Source organism: Alligator sinensis, unplaced genomic scaffold (assembly GCF_000455745.1).
Source record: "Alligator sinensis unplaced genomic scaffold, ASM45574v1 scaffold388_2, whole genome shotgun sequence".
NCBI classification, from domain to species: Eukaryota; Metazoa; Chordata; order Crocodylia; family Alligatoridae; genus Alligator; species Alligator sinensis.
Genome location: NW_005842102.1, coordinates 11,374 through 23,290, shown reverse-complemented (window position 1 = coordinate 23,290; position 11,917 = coordinate 11,374). Strand labels below are relative to the sequence as shown.

The window sequence follows — 11,917 nt, the reverse complement described above, 5'->3', positions numbered from 1 at the left end:
GGGTGCCCCGCTGGCCTGGGGCCAGGGGTGGCAGGCGATGGGCCCCGGGCAGCAGGAGGGATGAGGTGACCCAGCACGGGCGATGCCTGACATCAGGGCGGCGCTGCTTGCCCGGGCAGGTACCAGCAGCGATGGGACGAGGTGCAGGCCAGCGAGGACATGCTGCGGCTGGAGAATGAGCAGATGGCCACCGACAACAAGGAGATCGTGGCCTTCCTCAAGAGGACCCTGAACCAGCGGGCGGACGAGATCGCCGAGCTCCACGACCAGATGCTGGGCCTCCAGCAGGCCAAGGATGCCGAGAAAGACGCTTTCGAGGCCCAGCTGGCCCAGGTGCGGCACGAGTTCCAGGAGACCAAGGACCAGCTCACGTCCGAGAACATGCTGCTAAGTAAGGTCATAGCCCTGGTCGCCCCTGCCCGTGCACAGCTCGCCCCTGCGGCCCGACCGGACCAGACTCCATCACCACTGCTCCTCAAACCCAGGGCCCTTGGCTGCCTCCCAGGGTCTGTGGAGGAGTGTTGAGTTCCCATTGAAATTAAAACCCCACAGAGGAGCAACGTAAGGTGCTCCCTCTCCTGTAGCCCCAAGAGACAGCTTGGGCGACCTGGGGCTGGAGCCAGATTTCAGTTGCAGGTATTGGGGGATGGACATTTGGGGGTTGCACAGTTCAGGCTGTTTGGGCTGCTGAGGGACCAGCCATTTAAAATATGCTATGGCTGCAGCGGGTGGGGATCTCTTTTTCCTCCCTTGGAAAACGTGGATGAACCCGATTCCTTTATTGGTGCCTTGATGTTCTCAGCTGAAAACATCAGGTTTTATTATCTTTTTTTTTTTTCAGTCAAAAGCTTGGAAACATTTTTGTAACCTTTCAGCCAGAGTCTGCTGTGAAGTGATGTTGGTTTGGCCTGTGCCTGAGAGATTTTGATTTCTCCTGTGAGGTCTTAGTGTTTCTGGAAGAGCTGGTGCCTTCCAGGCAAACACTCGTTAGCAGAGAAACCAGCTCTCCCTTGACAAAGGAAACAGTTGTGACCAGCTCTAGTTACTGGCGGGTTTGTGGGGCAGAAGGAGAAGCTCTCTGTGCTGTGGACAGGTGGAACTTTGCTGCTGCTGCAGGGGTGGGTGGGTGTCTGTGCTCCAACTCTGGTGAAAGATGCTGGGTTAACAGCGCTGGAGTTTGTCTGTGCTGATCCCACAGCAGGTGCTGCTCGGGCAGTATGAGGGCAAGCGTCCCTGTATTGCTGCAGCACCAGGCCAGGGCATGCAGACATCCTTAAGAGTCCTGGCTTGAAAGGCAGCTGGCTTTATAATCCACTGGACCTCCAAGCAGCACTGCTCTGGTGCTGGGGAGAACCCTGGGAGGGGATTCCTGTGCTTGGTGAAGCTCCTGGCTTGCTCTCTCCTCTCTCTAGGGGTGGAAAGCCCAGGCAAACATGGTGGGCCCTAAGTGATTTCTTTGGCAGGTGGGAAACTGGCCGCATTGGAAGAGTTCAGGGTCCAGAAGGACGAGCTCATGGCCAAGTTTGCGACCCTGGAGGAGCAGCTGCAGAAGCAGGAGGAAGGTCACAAGGAGTACACTTACAACCTGGAGAGGAAGATGGTGCTGGACAGGGACAGGTCAGCCCAGCAGAGCCTGACCCACAGTTCCCCACTGCAGGCAGCCATGAGAGTGAAAGCAGGAGTGTGGGCCAGTGGTTACAGCCTGGACTGGGGACCTGAGGCTTCTACTCCTGGCCTGACCACTGGCAGGCAGCTCACTTGCCCTGCCCAAGCCTCAGTCCCCAATCTGAAATCGGGGAGGGAGATTAATACCAGTGTGGATGGAGAGAGGCAGGGGGCTGGCAGGTGGTGGGTTTCCAGCTGCGGGGTGATGGGCATCTAGTAGAGCTGTCCCTGTACACAGATGGTTGAACTTGTTTGAGTGGGTGGGTAGGACATGGGCAGTTCTCCCTCAGGGGCACCTGGGATGGAGTGCAAGCTCCCCCATCCAGGGTCTCTCATGGGTGCTGTGCATGCTTTCCCAGGCAGTGGAAGGAAGCATGTGGGAGCTGCCCTATAGGTTGGTTTTTGGGGCTGAGGCACTGCTGGGGACAGTGGGCCCCTGCTGGGGGTGATGCCCTTCCCTGCACATACGTGTATGTGCCTCTTACCCTGTAGGCTGAAGAAGGAGATGGTGCAGCGCGTCAATGTGGTGGCATCCGAGTTTCGCAAGGTGTCCCACAGTCAGATGGCTGAGACCACCAAGCGCGCCATCCGGGAGAATGTGGCCATCAGTGTCCAGCTGACCAAGCTGTCTGACCGCAGCTATGACCTCCTCCAGGAGAATGAGCAGCTGAAGGAGGCTCAGGTTGAGATGCAGAAGCAGCTGGAGATGCTGGAGCACAATGAGAAGGAGATGGCCAAGAACAGCTTAAGCCACCAGAAGGTCAGAGCCCCCCTCCTCCGCTGTCTGGGGGTGGTCAGCAAATGGGGACACTGGCCCAGGCAGCTGAAGCCAGTTCTGGGTACTGCACCTAGTGGCCATATGGGAGCTTTCCAGGGCACTATCAGGGTGCTGGGGCCTGGGGAGACCATGCTGTGAACCTGGCCGGTGGGTGCAGAGGCTCATTGCTCAGCTATAGGGTGCTGAGCATTAGGGCTGTGCAAAATTTTGCCGGTTGTTTCAATTCAACATTGTTTTGACTAATTTTGAGCTCGAAATGGTGAGATCGAATCGAAATGAAGGGCTTCGAAACAGCCTCGAAACAAAACGAGGCTAGTCAAAACATTTTGAAACGTTTCGAAGCCAGCAGCGAGAGATGGGGGAGAACCAGGGCTGCGCTCCCAGCACCAGCCAGGAGCGCAGCCCTGGCTCTCCCTGTCTCCCGCGCCAATAACAGTGCAGGGGAAGGGAACTGAGCCCAGGCTCAGTTCCCCTCCCCAGTGCTGCGGGCATGGGGGTGGGGCGGAGTCAGCCCAGCTGGGCACACTCACAGCCCCCCCACACGCTGCGATCGGGCGCGGGTGCGGAGAGTCAGCCTAGCTGTTTCGAATTGAAATAAAATTTGAAATGGAACGCTGTTCCTTCAAGCCGTCAAAACTGAAAGCAAAATGGAAGGGTGCCATTTTGCACAGCCCTACTGCGCATGGGCCAGGAGAGCTTGGGGAGGGGCTGAGTTGTGTGAGCTAAAGCTGATCACATCTTTCCTGTCCTCTGATACTCCGCCCGTGTCCCCTTTGCTCCTTCCAGATGATCTGGATGCTCATCCGGAGATGCAAAGAACAGAAGCTGCTGCTGAATGAGTACACAAAGCAGAGGGAGGCCATGCGCCACTTGGAGATGGCCCACAAGGAGCTGCAGGGAGAGAGCCAGGCACTGAGGTACCAGCATTGCCAATAGTGATGATGACAAGGCATTAGGGCCCAGAGACAGGTCTCATTCCAGCACTGCTCCTGGGCCATGCAGGAGAGTGGAAGAGCCCTTGTTTCATAACCCACCAGGTCTGGCAGGCTGAGCAAGGTCAGGCCATGCTCATGGGAGATCCTCACAAAGCCCCAGGTGCAACAGGACTTGGTGCTGGGGCTTCAGAAAGCGCTGCTATTCCTTTAGACCTGGCTGCAGGGGCACTGCTTCCTCCCTGTGTCCCAGCACTGCAAGCTAGCATGGAAAGGGGAGGCTGGAAGCCACCATATGGGTCACCAGCTGGCAAAGCCGGCCTAGACAGAACCTGCCTCCCAAAGGCTTCACCTGCAGCATCCTGTCTGTGAACCAGCTTAGACATATGGGCACCAGGGCACCTACACTCCAGGCCAAGCAGGCATCAACATCCTGAGACCTTGGCATTCTCTTCTTGTCTCCACCCCACAGAGAGAGGTTGCAGGAGCTGGAGGAGGAGGCAAGGAGGAGGGTGGCAGAAGGGCAGAGTCAGGCCAGGCTCCTGGAAGAGGAGCAGAAGCAGAGGAAGAAGGCAAAAAGCGTCCTGGCTCGGGTGGTGTATGTCCTGAAAGAGCTGCTGCTGGTGAGGCTCCCACTGCCCCCAGGCTTATGAGGATGCCAGGCATGAAGGGAGGGAGAGCCCAGTGTTCCCTGTACCAGGTGCATCAAGGTCAGAGATGTGGGAACTAGCAGGGGGCAGTGGTGTCTGCAGGGGCTCGGCACTGGCACTCCTGGCTTTGTCCCAGCTTTCCCAATGCCTCCCGGTGTGGCGCCAGGCAAGCTGCTGCTCTACTCTGTGCCTCCGCTTCTTCACCTGTGATGTCACTCTGTCCTCCCAGGGTCTGGGACTTGATTGGTGTGTTCAGAGGGGCTTAGAGCATGTTCCAAACTAAGGCTCTGAAGGGCAAAACCCTCCTGTGGTGAAGAACAGCATAGGGCCAGGAAGTGTCTGAGCCCAGCCCAGACCCCATGGGGCCAGCTCACTGTCCCACAAACTCCACAGAGAACTGAGGAGCCATGGAGCATCCAAGGTCCTGGTCTCCCACAGAGGCCACTGGGGAGCTTTGGGGTGCTCACAAGGGCTGCAGTGGTAGGACTGAGCCAGGTGCTTCCTTACCTCTGGGGAGGTGAGCAGCCCCAGCCCACAGGTGGGCTCTTGTGCTGGTTCCCCCCCAGCTCCATCAATCTCCTCCTTCTGTGTGGCCTACAGGAGAAGCCGGTTGATGAGGAGGAAGGCGAGTTTGATGTCATATTCCAGCTGCGGCGCAAGGAGAAGCTGCAGAGTCTGCTGGCCCTGGTGCAGCAGGCAGTTCGGGGGGAGCAGAGGCTTCCGGAGCAGGAGTTGCCACCACTGAGAATGGCCAGCAGGGAGCGCCAGTTGGAGCGGTATTTGGGGCTGGGGGGCCTGTGCCGAGAGGGCTGGGCTGCAGGGGCAACGCAGGAAGAAGCTCTGTTCCTTGTCCAGGCCATCTCCATGTTGCTCCCAGGTCCAGTGCCCTGGAGGGGCAGGTCCATGAACCAGGAGCTGTCACAGCCTTGCAAGGTGGAGCAGGGAGGCAGAGTGTCTGCTTTTTTTGTCTTCTCTCTGCCCTGCATGTGAAGACTACTCCCAGCTGGCAGCTCCCCGCCCCAGCCACACCACCCACGTTCTTACTGGGGATGCAGGGCAGCCAGGAGAATCTCCCTGGCTTGAGTTGGCTCCAGCTCACTTTGCTTCCTGATTCCTGACCCTGCGCTTTGCCTGTCTGCCCTTAGGTTATTTCCTGGCTTCCGCCAGGGCCTGCCATCCTCCTCTGCTCCCTCCAAAGCAGGTCCTTGGCCATCAGGTCTTTGGAGGCCTTGCCCTGCCATTCCCTTCCCCCCTATCACGTGGTCTAACCCAGCCCCTCTCCCTCCTCAGGTCCAGCCAGCTGCCCCCAGCCCTGCATGTGAAGGCTTCCCGTGTGCTGTCTCACCACTCGATTATGTGGCAGGGGCATGTGCCGCAGCTGTGCCACAGCATGCCCAACATGAGCCAGCTAGGCCTGCTGCCCGAGACCACCTACTTCAGGACCCTCCGTGCCTACAGCAGCAGCCCAGAGGTGAGGCCAGGTTCAGGGCAGCAGGGTATGGGCCTGGGCAGGGCTGAGGCCAGGCAAGGTTCTTCTCAGAGGTTAGAAGCAGAGTCTTGAGGGAGGGCTGGGTAGGCTCTATGCAGCCCCTAGACCAGAGGTTCTCAAACTTGGTGATACCACGACCCCATAAAATAATATAGACATTTACATGCCCCCCCCCCCCCTAATTAAAGCTGTTGATTAAAACCAGGGGTTTTCAACCTTTTTTGGTCAGTGTACCCCCGGTGGCCAATCGAGAAGCAGGGAGCAGGTGGCCAGTCAGTGAGCAGGAGTGGGGGGTGCCGCAGTGGCTGATTGAATGGGGGGAGGTCCCTGTTGGCCAGTTGATAAGCAGGAGGGCAGCGGGGTCCCCAGTGGCTGATTGGCAGGAGTTGGGGGAATTGACAAGCAGGCAGCGGTGAAAGTGGAAGTACTGGTAGAAGCGCCGGTGGAAGGATCCATAGCATGTGGAAGCAGCGCGAAGTGCTGGAAAAGTTTGCGACCCCCTTTTAAGTTGCACAGTTTGAGAACCCCTGCCTTAGACTGACCCATCCCCTCTCCTGATCCAAACAGATCCCTTCAGCTTGGACCTAAGGAGCCTGGGGGTGGGTGGGGGAGTGCATTACAGGCCCAAAGAGCCCTGTCCTGCCCCTGCTGGGAGGCGGCAGAGGGGGGCTGTGTTTGAACTGCTCTCACTTTTCCCACAGCGACTCGTGACTTCCTGGCCAGAGGAGACGCAAGGGAAGCAGCCAACCACCCTGCCCAAGGTAGTGGCTAAATCCTCCTGACAGCAGAGGCTGGGCCCTACAGGAAGCCTGCGGGGACAGACACCTTTCCTGCCAGCCAACTGCTGTTCTGCTGGGTGGCCTGAGCAAAGGAGCAGGATTGAGGACAGACATGTGGGGGGGTAGAGGGCACGTGGGTTTATTTTCCAATTAGTGCAAAACTGTTCTATGAAAATGCTGTCAAGACAGTTGAATGAGAGTGAAGGATAAATGTGAGCGGCTGGGGCCCACCTGGCTCAACAGGGGGCCTGCATGTACTCTGTGTGGAGGGAAAGGGGCAGCTAGGCCATGCCAGCCCTAGGCAGGGTGAGGAGGCAGGTGCCCCATGAACCATCAGCTGAGGTCATGCGCAGAGCCTGTCTGGGGTCAAGGGGTCTTGCTCCCTGCAGAGAGAGAAAGTCTGGCTCCCTGTAAGAGCTGCCTTTGCAGGTAGAAGAGCTCAATGCTGACTCGGGTGTGCAAGGAGAGCTCCTGCCTGACTGTCCTCCCCCCACATCCTATTACTGGAGCAGTGCTGTACACAGCCCTGCTTGTAGGATCAGTGCTCTCTGCTTAGCTCCAGGACACCGCCCAAGCTAGTGCAAGCCATGGTGCCTAGTAACCCCTTAAAGAGCCCAGAACCACTGCTTTCTGTTGCCACCACATTCATGAAAGTGCCCTAGTAATTGAAGGCTCAACCCTGGTCGCCCTTGTCACTGGCAGAGCCCTGGCCCCTGTCTGGTGCCAGGGCTGCCTTGGTGCCCCTGCTGCCCCGCAGGATGTGCTCCAACAGCAGGCTGACTGCCTGCTCCAGGACCCGTGGCAGGACCTCTTGCTCAGCAGTGGTGAACCTGCCCAGAACGAAGTGATCCACCATAGCTTCTCCCACAGGGCGGCCGATGCCCACCCGGAGCCGGACCATGCGCTGTGGGGAAGATGAGATCTGTGAGCAGGGGGACAGGGCTGCTCCTCGCTCCCCCATGCTGGGACTGGGGCCTTTGGCTGAGCTGTTCCCACTGTACAGCGTGGCAGCTGCTGGAGCACCGTGTGCCGGGCAGAGCCTGAAGCATGTGCTCCTGACCCAAAGCAGAAACAGATGCCGGAGGCTTGTGTGATGTTAGGCCAAAACTTCAGTGTCAGGGACCTTATTAGCCAGGGCCCAGCAAAAGAAGGGGACTCTGGGAGTGGTGAGCAGCTCTGTGGATTGGAAGGGGATCTTGGGGGCTTCACTACAGGGTTGCTCCCACAGATCAGCAAGAGAGGGAGAGTGGGGACCCCGTCTCACTCCATTACCCTGTGATGTGGCTGCATCCAGGCCATGCTCCAACAAACATATGCTTGGAAAGAGCCTGGTTCTCCAGTACAGCTGAGCCGGTGCCCCAGGGCTCCTGGCCAGGCCAGCCGGTTCCACTTAGCTAATTGCCTCCATGTTCCTCAGCTAGTGGGTGAGGCAGAAACGAGAAGGAAGGGAGACTGCTGCTGGCCTGGGGCAGGGCAGGGCAGGGAGGGGAAGGAGAGGGAAGCCGTGAAGTGAGGCGCGGCTGAGGCCTGTCTCCAGGGGCCATGGTGAAGTGGGCCACGGCTGGGAGGTGTAAGTGAGGTCTTGCAGAGAGAGGCGTACTTACATCTGAGTGCAGGGCACTGATGCAGGAGCGGACTCCATTGTGCCCCCTAAGGACAATAAGAGATTAAGCAGGGTCAGCAGAAGATGAGAACCCACATGGGGGCCTGAGGCACCAAGGGAACAACTGAACCCTGCTCCTAGACCTGGGCTGGTCTGCACAAAGTACCCTGGTTTAACTAAGTGGTGACTCTAAGCCAGGTTAGTGAACCTGGTGCTGCCCCCTCCCCTCTGGGCACACACCTGGTGCCAAATGTTTTGCACACCATTCTGACTCAATGGGTGTGTGTGGGGCACGGGGACAGCTGGCTGTCTTGCCCAGCAGTCACTCTGCATTTGAGCAAGCTGCTGGCTGTCAGAGAGCAGCTATTTCCAGCCCATCCAGAGACGTAGTCCCCAGCACACAAGGAGTTGCTGACGGAGCTACTCCTAGAGCAAGGAATTGGGAGGGACCTAGTGGATCTTTTGGTTCAATCCACTGCACAGATGCAGGACATAATGTCACTCATCCGTGCCAGGCCGTCATGATGTCTCCAATTAACCAGCGGTTTGGCTGGAGGCGGCAGGCAAGCCTGCGTCCCATGGGGCTGTAAGCTTTGCTTAAGCAGTGGCAGCTCAAAGGTTCTGTCCCTGTCCCTTTCTCACCCACACAGCCAGGGGGAAGGGGCTTTCCCAGCCCCCAATGCCCATCTCCAGTCACTGGACTGTGCCACGGCTTCCCCTTTGTACCTTGCGCTGCCTCCCAGCTTCATTGCTATCTTCCCCAGTGGCTTGTCCACGTCATCGTGAACCAGGTAGATGTCTTCAATGCCCACTTTGTATGTCTCAGCTTGAAACAGAAACAAAGAGTGAGGGGAAATGCCTCTCCCTGAGCATGCCACAAGCACTGTCAGAGATGTAGCAAGGGGCAGAAAGCAGGAAGGGTTTATCAGGGGTTCGAAATCTGTTGGCCTCAGGGAATGCTGGCAGCTGGAGTGCACAGGCTCATGCTGGAGCCGCCTGGCGTCTGGACCACAGGATACGGCTGCACAGTGAGTCTAGTATGTCCAGGCCCCAAGCAGCTGACAGCCAGTGCCACTGAAGCACAACTGGGTGCAGCAGGGGAAGATGGGAGCTGCTTGAGACACCAGGGAAACCTGCCTACTCCTGAGAATCATGCTGAGATCTTTGGTGTCTGTGCAAAGCCTTTGCATCCTCCTTCCCGAAAGCCTGTCACAAGAACCCATGTGGGGCATACTCAGCTGACCTCACCCACCTCCCAAGGTGGTGCGAGAACACTATGGTCTGCAATTGCTTCTGGAGATGAGAAGGGCTGGCTAATGTGTGCCCTGCTCCTGACTGGGCTGAATCCACTCTGTGTCACAGACCCTAAATTGTACTAATAGCAGGGATTCTCCTTTAGCTTACAGAGCATTGAGCTTTTGCATCAGGAAGACTTGGGCTCTGTTTCTTCTGTCACTCTGCCCCAGGAGCCAGGGGCAGCAAGGAAGTCATAGTTTCATAGTAGCTAGGGTCAGGAGGGACCTGAACAGATCATCTAGCCTGACCCCCTGCCACCGGCACTTCCCTGGGAAGCTGGTTCCGGATTTTGGTCACCCTAACTGTAAAATATTGCCTTCTGATCTCTAACCTAAACCTATTCTCCATCAGCTTATGACCCTTGTTCCTTGTCACCCCAGGTGGTGCTGGGGAGAAAAGGGCTCTACCTATTTGCTGTTGATCCCCCCTGATGAGCTTGTAGGCAGCCACCAGGTCCCCCCTCAGCCTCCTCTTGCTGAGGCTGAACAAGTTCAGGTCTTTCAGTCTCTCCTCGTAGGGCCCATCCTGCTGCCCTCTCACCAAGCGGGTGGCCCTCCTCTGAACCCTCTCCAGGCTGGCCGCATCCCTTTTGAAGTGCATTGCCCAGCACTGGACGCAGTACTCCAACTGCGGCCTGACCAAAGTTGCATAGAGGGGGAGTATCACCTCTCTGGACCGGCTTGAGATGCACCTTTGGATGCATGACAAGGTATGGCTGGCCTTGCTGGCTGTGCTCTGGCATTGGCGGCTCATGTTCATCTTGAAGTCAATAACGACTCCAAGATCCCTTTCCGCCTCTGTGCTTTCAAGAAGGGAATTCCCCAGCCCGTATGTGTGCTGTGGACTCCTTCTCCCAAGGTGCAGCACCCTGCATTTGTCTATGTTGAACCCCATCCTGTTCTCATCTGCCCACTTCTGTAGTCTGTCTAAATCTAGTCCTGAGTAGCTGCCTTGTCCATGTGAGAGGAAGTGTTTGAACTGCCCAGGGCTGGGCTTGCTCTGTGAAACCCAGGGCAGGTACTTAGGATTTGCTGTTTGGGGCAGTAAGTGGGTCCCTGTTGCCAAGCAGATGAGAGGGGAAGCCTGAAGTTCTCCTGAAGACCACGGCTGTGGGCCCCTCCTGCCACCCACCCGGAGAAATCATCAAGCCACTCACCAGCGTTGGCTATACTAAGTCCATTAACATTCATGAGTCTCCGTGGTTTCAACAGCACCACGTCCAGCTCCTCCAGGTTGGCAACAGCTACGTCTGCACAGCACCGTCTGTCTGCTCGCCACTGGTCCGTGACATTGAGCTTCTGTGCCAGCTGAGCGAGCACAGCCATCCCCACATTGTGGCGGGTCCCTTGCAGCCCATGGTTTCCCAGACCAGCCACCTGCAAATAAGATAAATGGCAGTTGTTCCTGGGACTCTTGGCATTGCCTACCAACCTATCCAAGCCACTGGATCACACTGAAGCTGGGGCCCAGCCCTGCTGCACTGTGATGAGCAAACTGGCCTTCCTCTCATCTCTAGGTGGGGGGCATGCGTTAGGGACAGAGGTTGTTTCTCCATGTCTGGGCTTTTTTCACTGCCCTGCCTCCCATTTGTTCTGGCTGCACCTCTTGTCTCCATGACTCAGAAGCACATCTGTCCTCAGCCACATGCGAGGGCTACAACATCCATTAGAAAGAGCCTGTCTGCAACTGGCAGAGCAAGAAATAATGCCATCAGCATGGGAGAGGAGGAGCGTTCCTGCTGTGATTCACAGGATGTGGATTCAGCAGAGCTTTTACAGGGCAGCATGGTAAAGTATTACAACATCACCTCAGGAGTCCTAGATGGGATCAGGACCTAGCTGTGCTCAGCGCTGTACCAATAGGGTATAAAAGGGCTTTGCCTCAGCCACCTTACAACCTAAAAGTAGGACAAGAGACAACAGAATCCAAGACAGACAGGGGAGGCAAGGAAACAATGAGATAATAACGGTCAGCTCAGCCCATCACTAGCCTTATTACTGTCAGGTTTGTTTTGGAGACATCCCAGCAAAAGAGACCCTCCGTTCCCATTTGGTGCATCAGAGACAAAGGCAGATCTGCAAGTTGTCTACACCGAATGTGTGTCTGTAGCTGAAATAACCAGGGAGATGTAGAGGCAGAAGAGAACAAGGACAAGATTTCAAGAAAGACGAGGATGGAGCACTTGTCCTGAGCCCTGTCTGCGAAGAGGTCATCAGTGGAGCTCAGCTTGGTGGCTGGTGCTGAACAGGGCGGATGGATGTTCTTGTCGATCCCACGGACTTAGCCTCTTACACAGCCGCCTGCAGGGGCAGGGCACTGGACTCAATGACCATGTAGCCCCTTACAATCCTCTCTAGGTTGGAAATGGGAGAGGGACTCGACAAGATGGTTGCAACTGGTGCATTCGATGAGTTTAGAGACGAAGGTTGCACAGTTGGAAGGCCAAGCGTGGTGTCATCCTGCACGGCAGGAGCATGATGTATCCCAAGGTTAAGGGCAGGTGCAGCGGTACAAGGGGCGACTCGGATGCAGTGGGCCCGAGCCCTGTGTTTGCGGCCCGTGCTTCACAGCGTGTTAACAACCTTTTATAGCAGCAGGACGCTGGCTGCCCTGCCCCCCTTGCCTTCCCTGGGGCAGGTTTGGGGGCGATGTCTTGTTGCCTCAGCGCTGACCGTTGTCTTATGAGGAGTCTGGACTGCAGATGTGCTGGAGGTGGGTGAACCCT

The 11,917-nt window shown here is 57.0% G+C and overlaps 2 protein-coding genes across 5 annotated transcripts in view; one reads left to right on the top strand and one right to left on the bottom strand.

Annotated features, from left to right (window-relative positions):
* The first annotated feature begins 64 nt into the window (after window positions 1-64).
* CFAP157 (cilia and flagella associated protein 157) lies at window positions 65-6,346 on the top strand. 2 transcript variants are annotated; one of them, XM_025205013.1, is made up of 8 exons: window positions 65-391; window positions 1,464-1,617; window positions 2,158-2,425; window positions 3,230-3,360; window positions 3,848-3,998; window positions 4,626-4,801; window positions 5,316-5,496; window positions 6,216-6,346. In XM_025205013.1, exons 1-8 carry the CDS (start codon window positions 160-162, stop codon window positions 6,294-6,296), a joined length of 1,374 nt encoding a protein of 457 aa, XP_025060798.1. In that variant the 5' UTR covers window positions 65-159; the 3' UTR covers window positions 6,297-6,346. The 2 variants fall into 2 exon arrangements, with proteins under 2 accessions (XP_025060798.1, XP_025060797.1); XM_025205012.1 differs by having other exon boundaries at window positions 4,626-4,958.
* Window positions 6,347-6,416: 70 nt separating this feature from the next.
* The window catches only part of PTRH1 (peptidyl-tRNA hydrolase 1 homolog), a 6,110-nt gene continuing 609 nt past the window's right edge, over window positions 6,417-11,917 (bottom strand). Inside the window, exons 1-5 of one of the 3 annotated variants that reach the window (XM_025205015.1) lie at window positions 11,183-11,909; window positions 10,349-10,568; window positions 8,623-8,722; window positions 7,898-7,943; window positions 6,417-7,197 (exon numbers count right to left, since the gene is read on the bottom strand). In XM_025205015.1, the coding sequence (XP_025060800.1) occupies window positions 6,967-7,197; window positions 7,898-7,943; window positions 8,623-8,722; window positions 10,349-10,517 (546 nt within the window). In that variant the 5' untranslated portion in view covers window positions 10,518-10,568; window positions 11,183-11,909 and the 3' untranslated portion in view covers window positions 6,417-6,966. Of the gene's footprint in view, window positions 7,198-7,897; window positions 7,944-8,622; window positions 8,723-10,348; window positions 10,569-11,182; window positions 11,910-11,917 lie in introns of those variants that run through there. The other 2 variants (XM_006024297.3, XM_025205014.1) reach the window with 2 other exon arrangements.

Excerpts from the sequence above, each read along its gene's own strand:
- CFAP157 (XM_025205012.1), top strand. The coding sequence starts at position 160 with ATGCTGCGGCTGGAGAATGAGCAGATGGCCACCGACAACAAGGAGATC. Across the intron at positions 1,618-2,157 it reads ATGGTGCTGGACAGGGACAG|GCTGAAGAAGGAGATGGTGC; the intron begins GTCAGCCCAGCA and ends CTTACCCTGTAG. Across the intron at positions 3,999-4,625 it reads TCCTGAAAGAGCTGCTGCTG|GAGAAGCCGGTTGATGAGGA; the intron begins GTGAGGCTCCCA and ends TGTGGCCTACAG.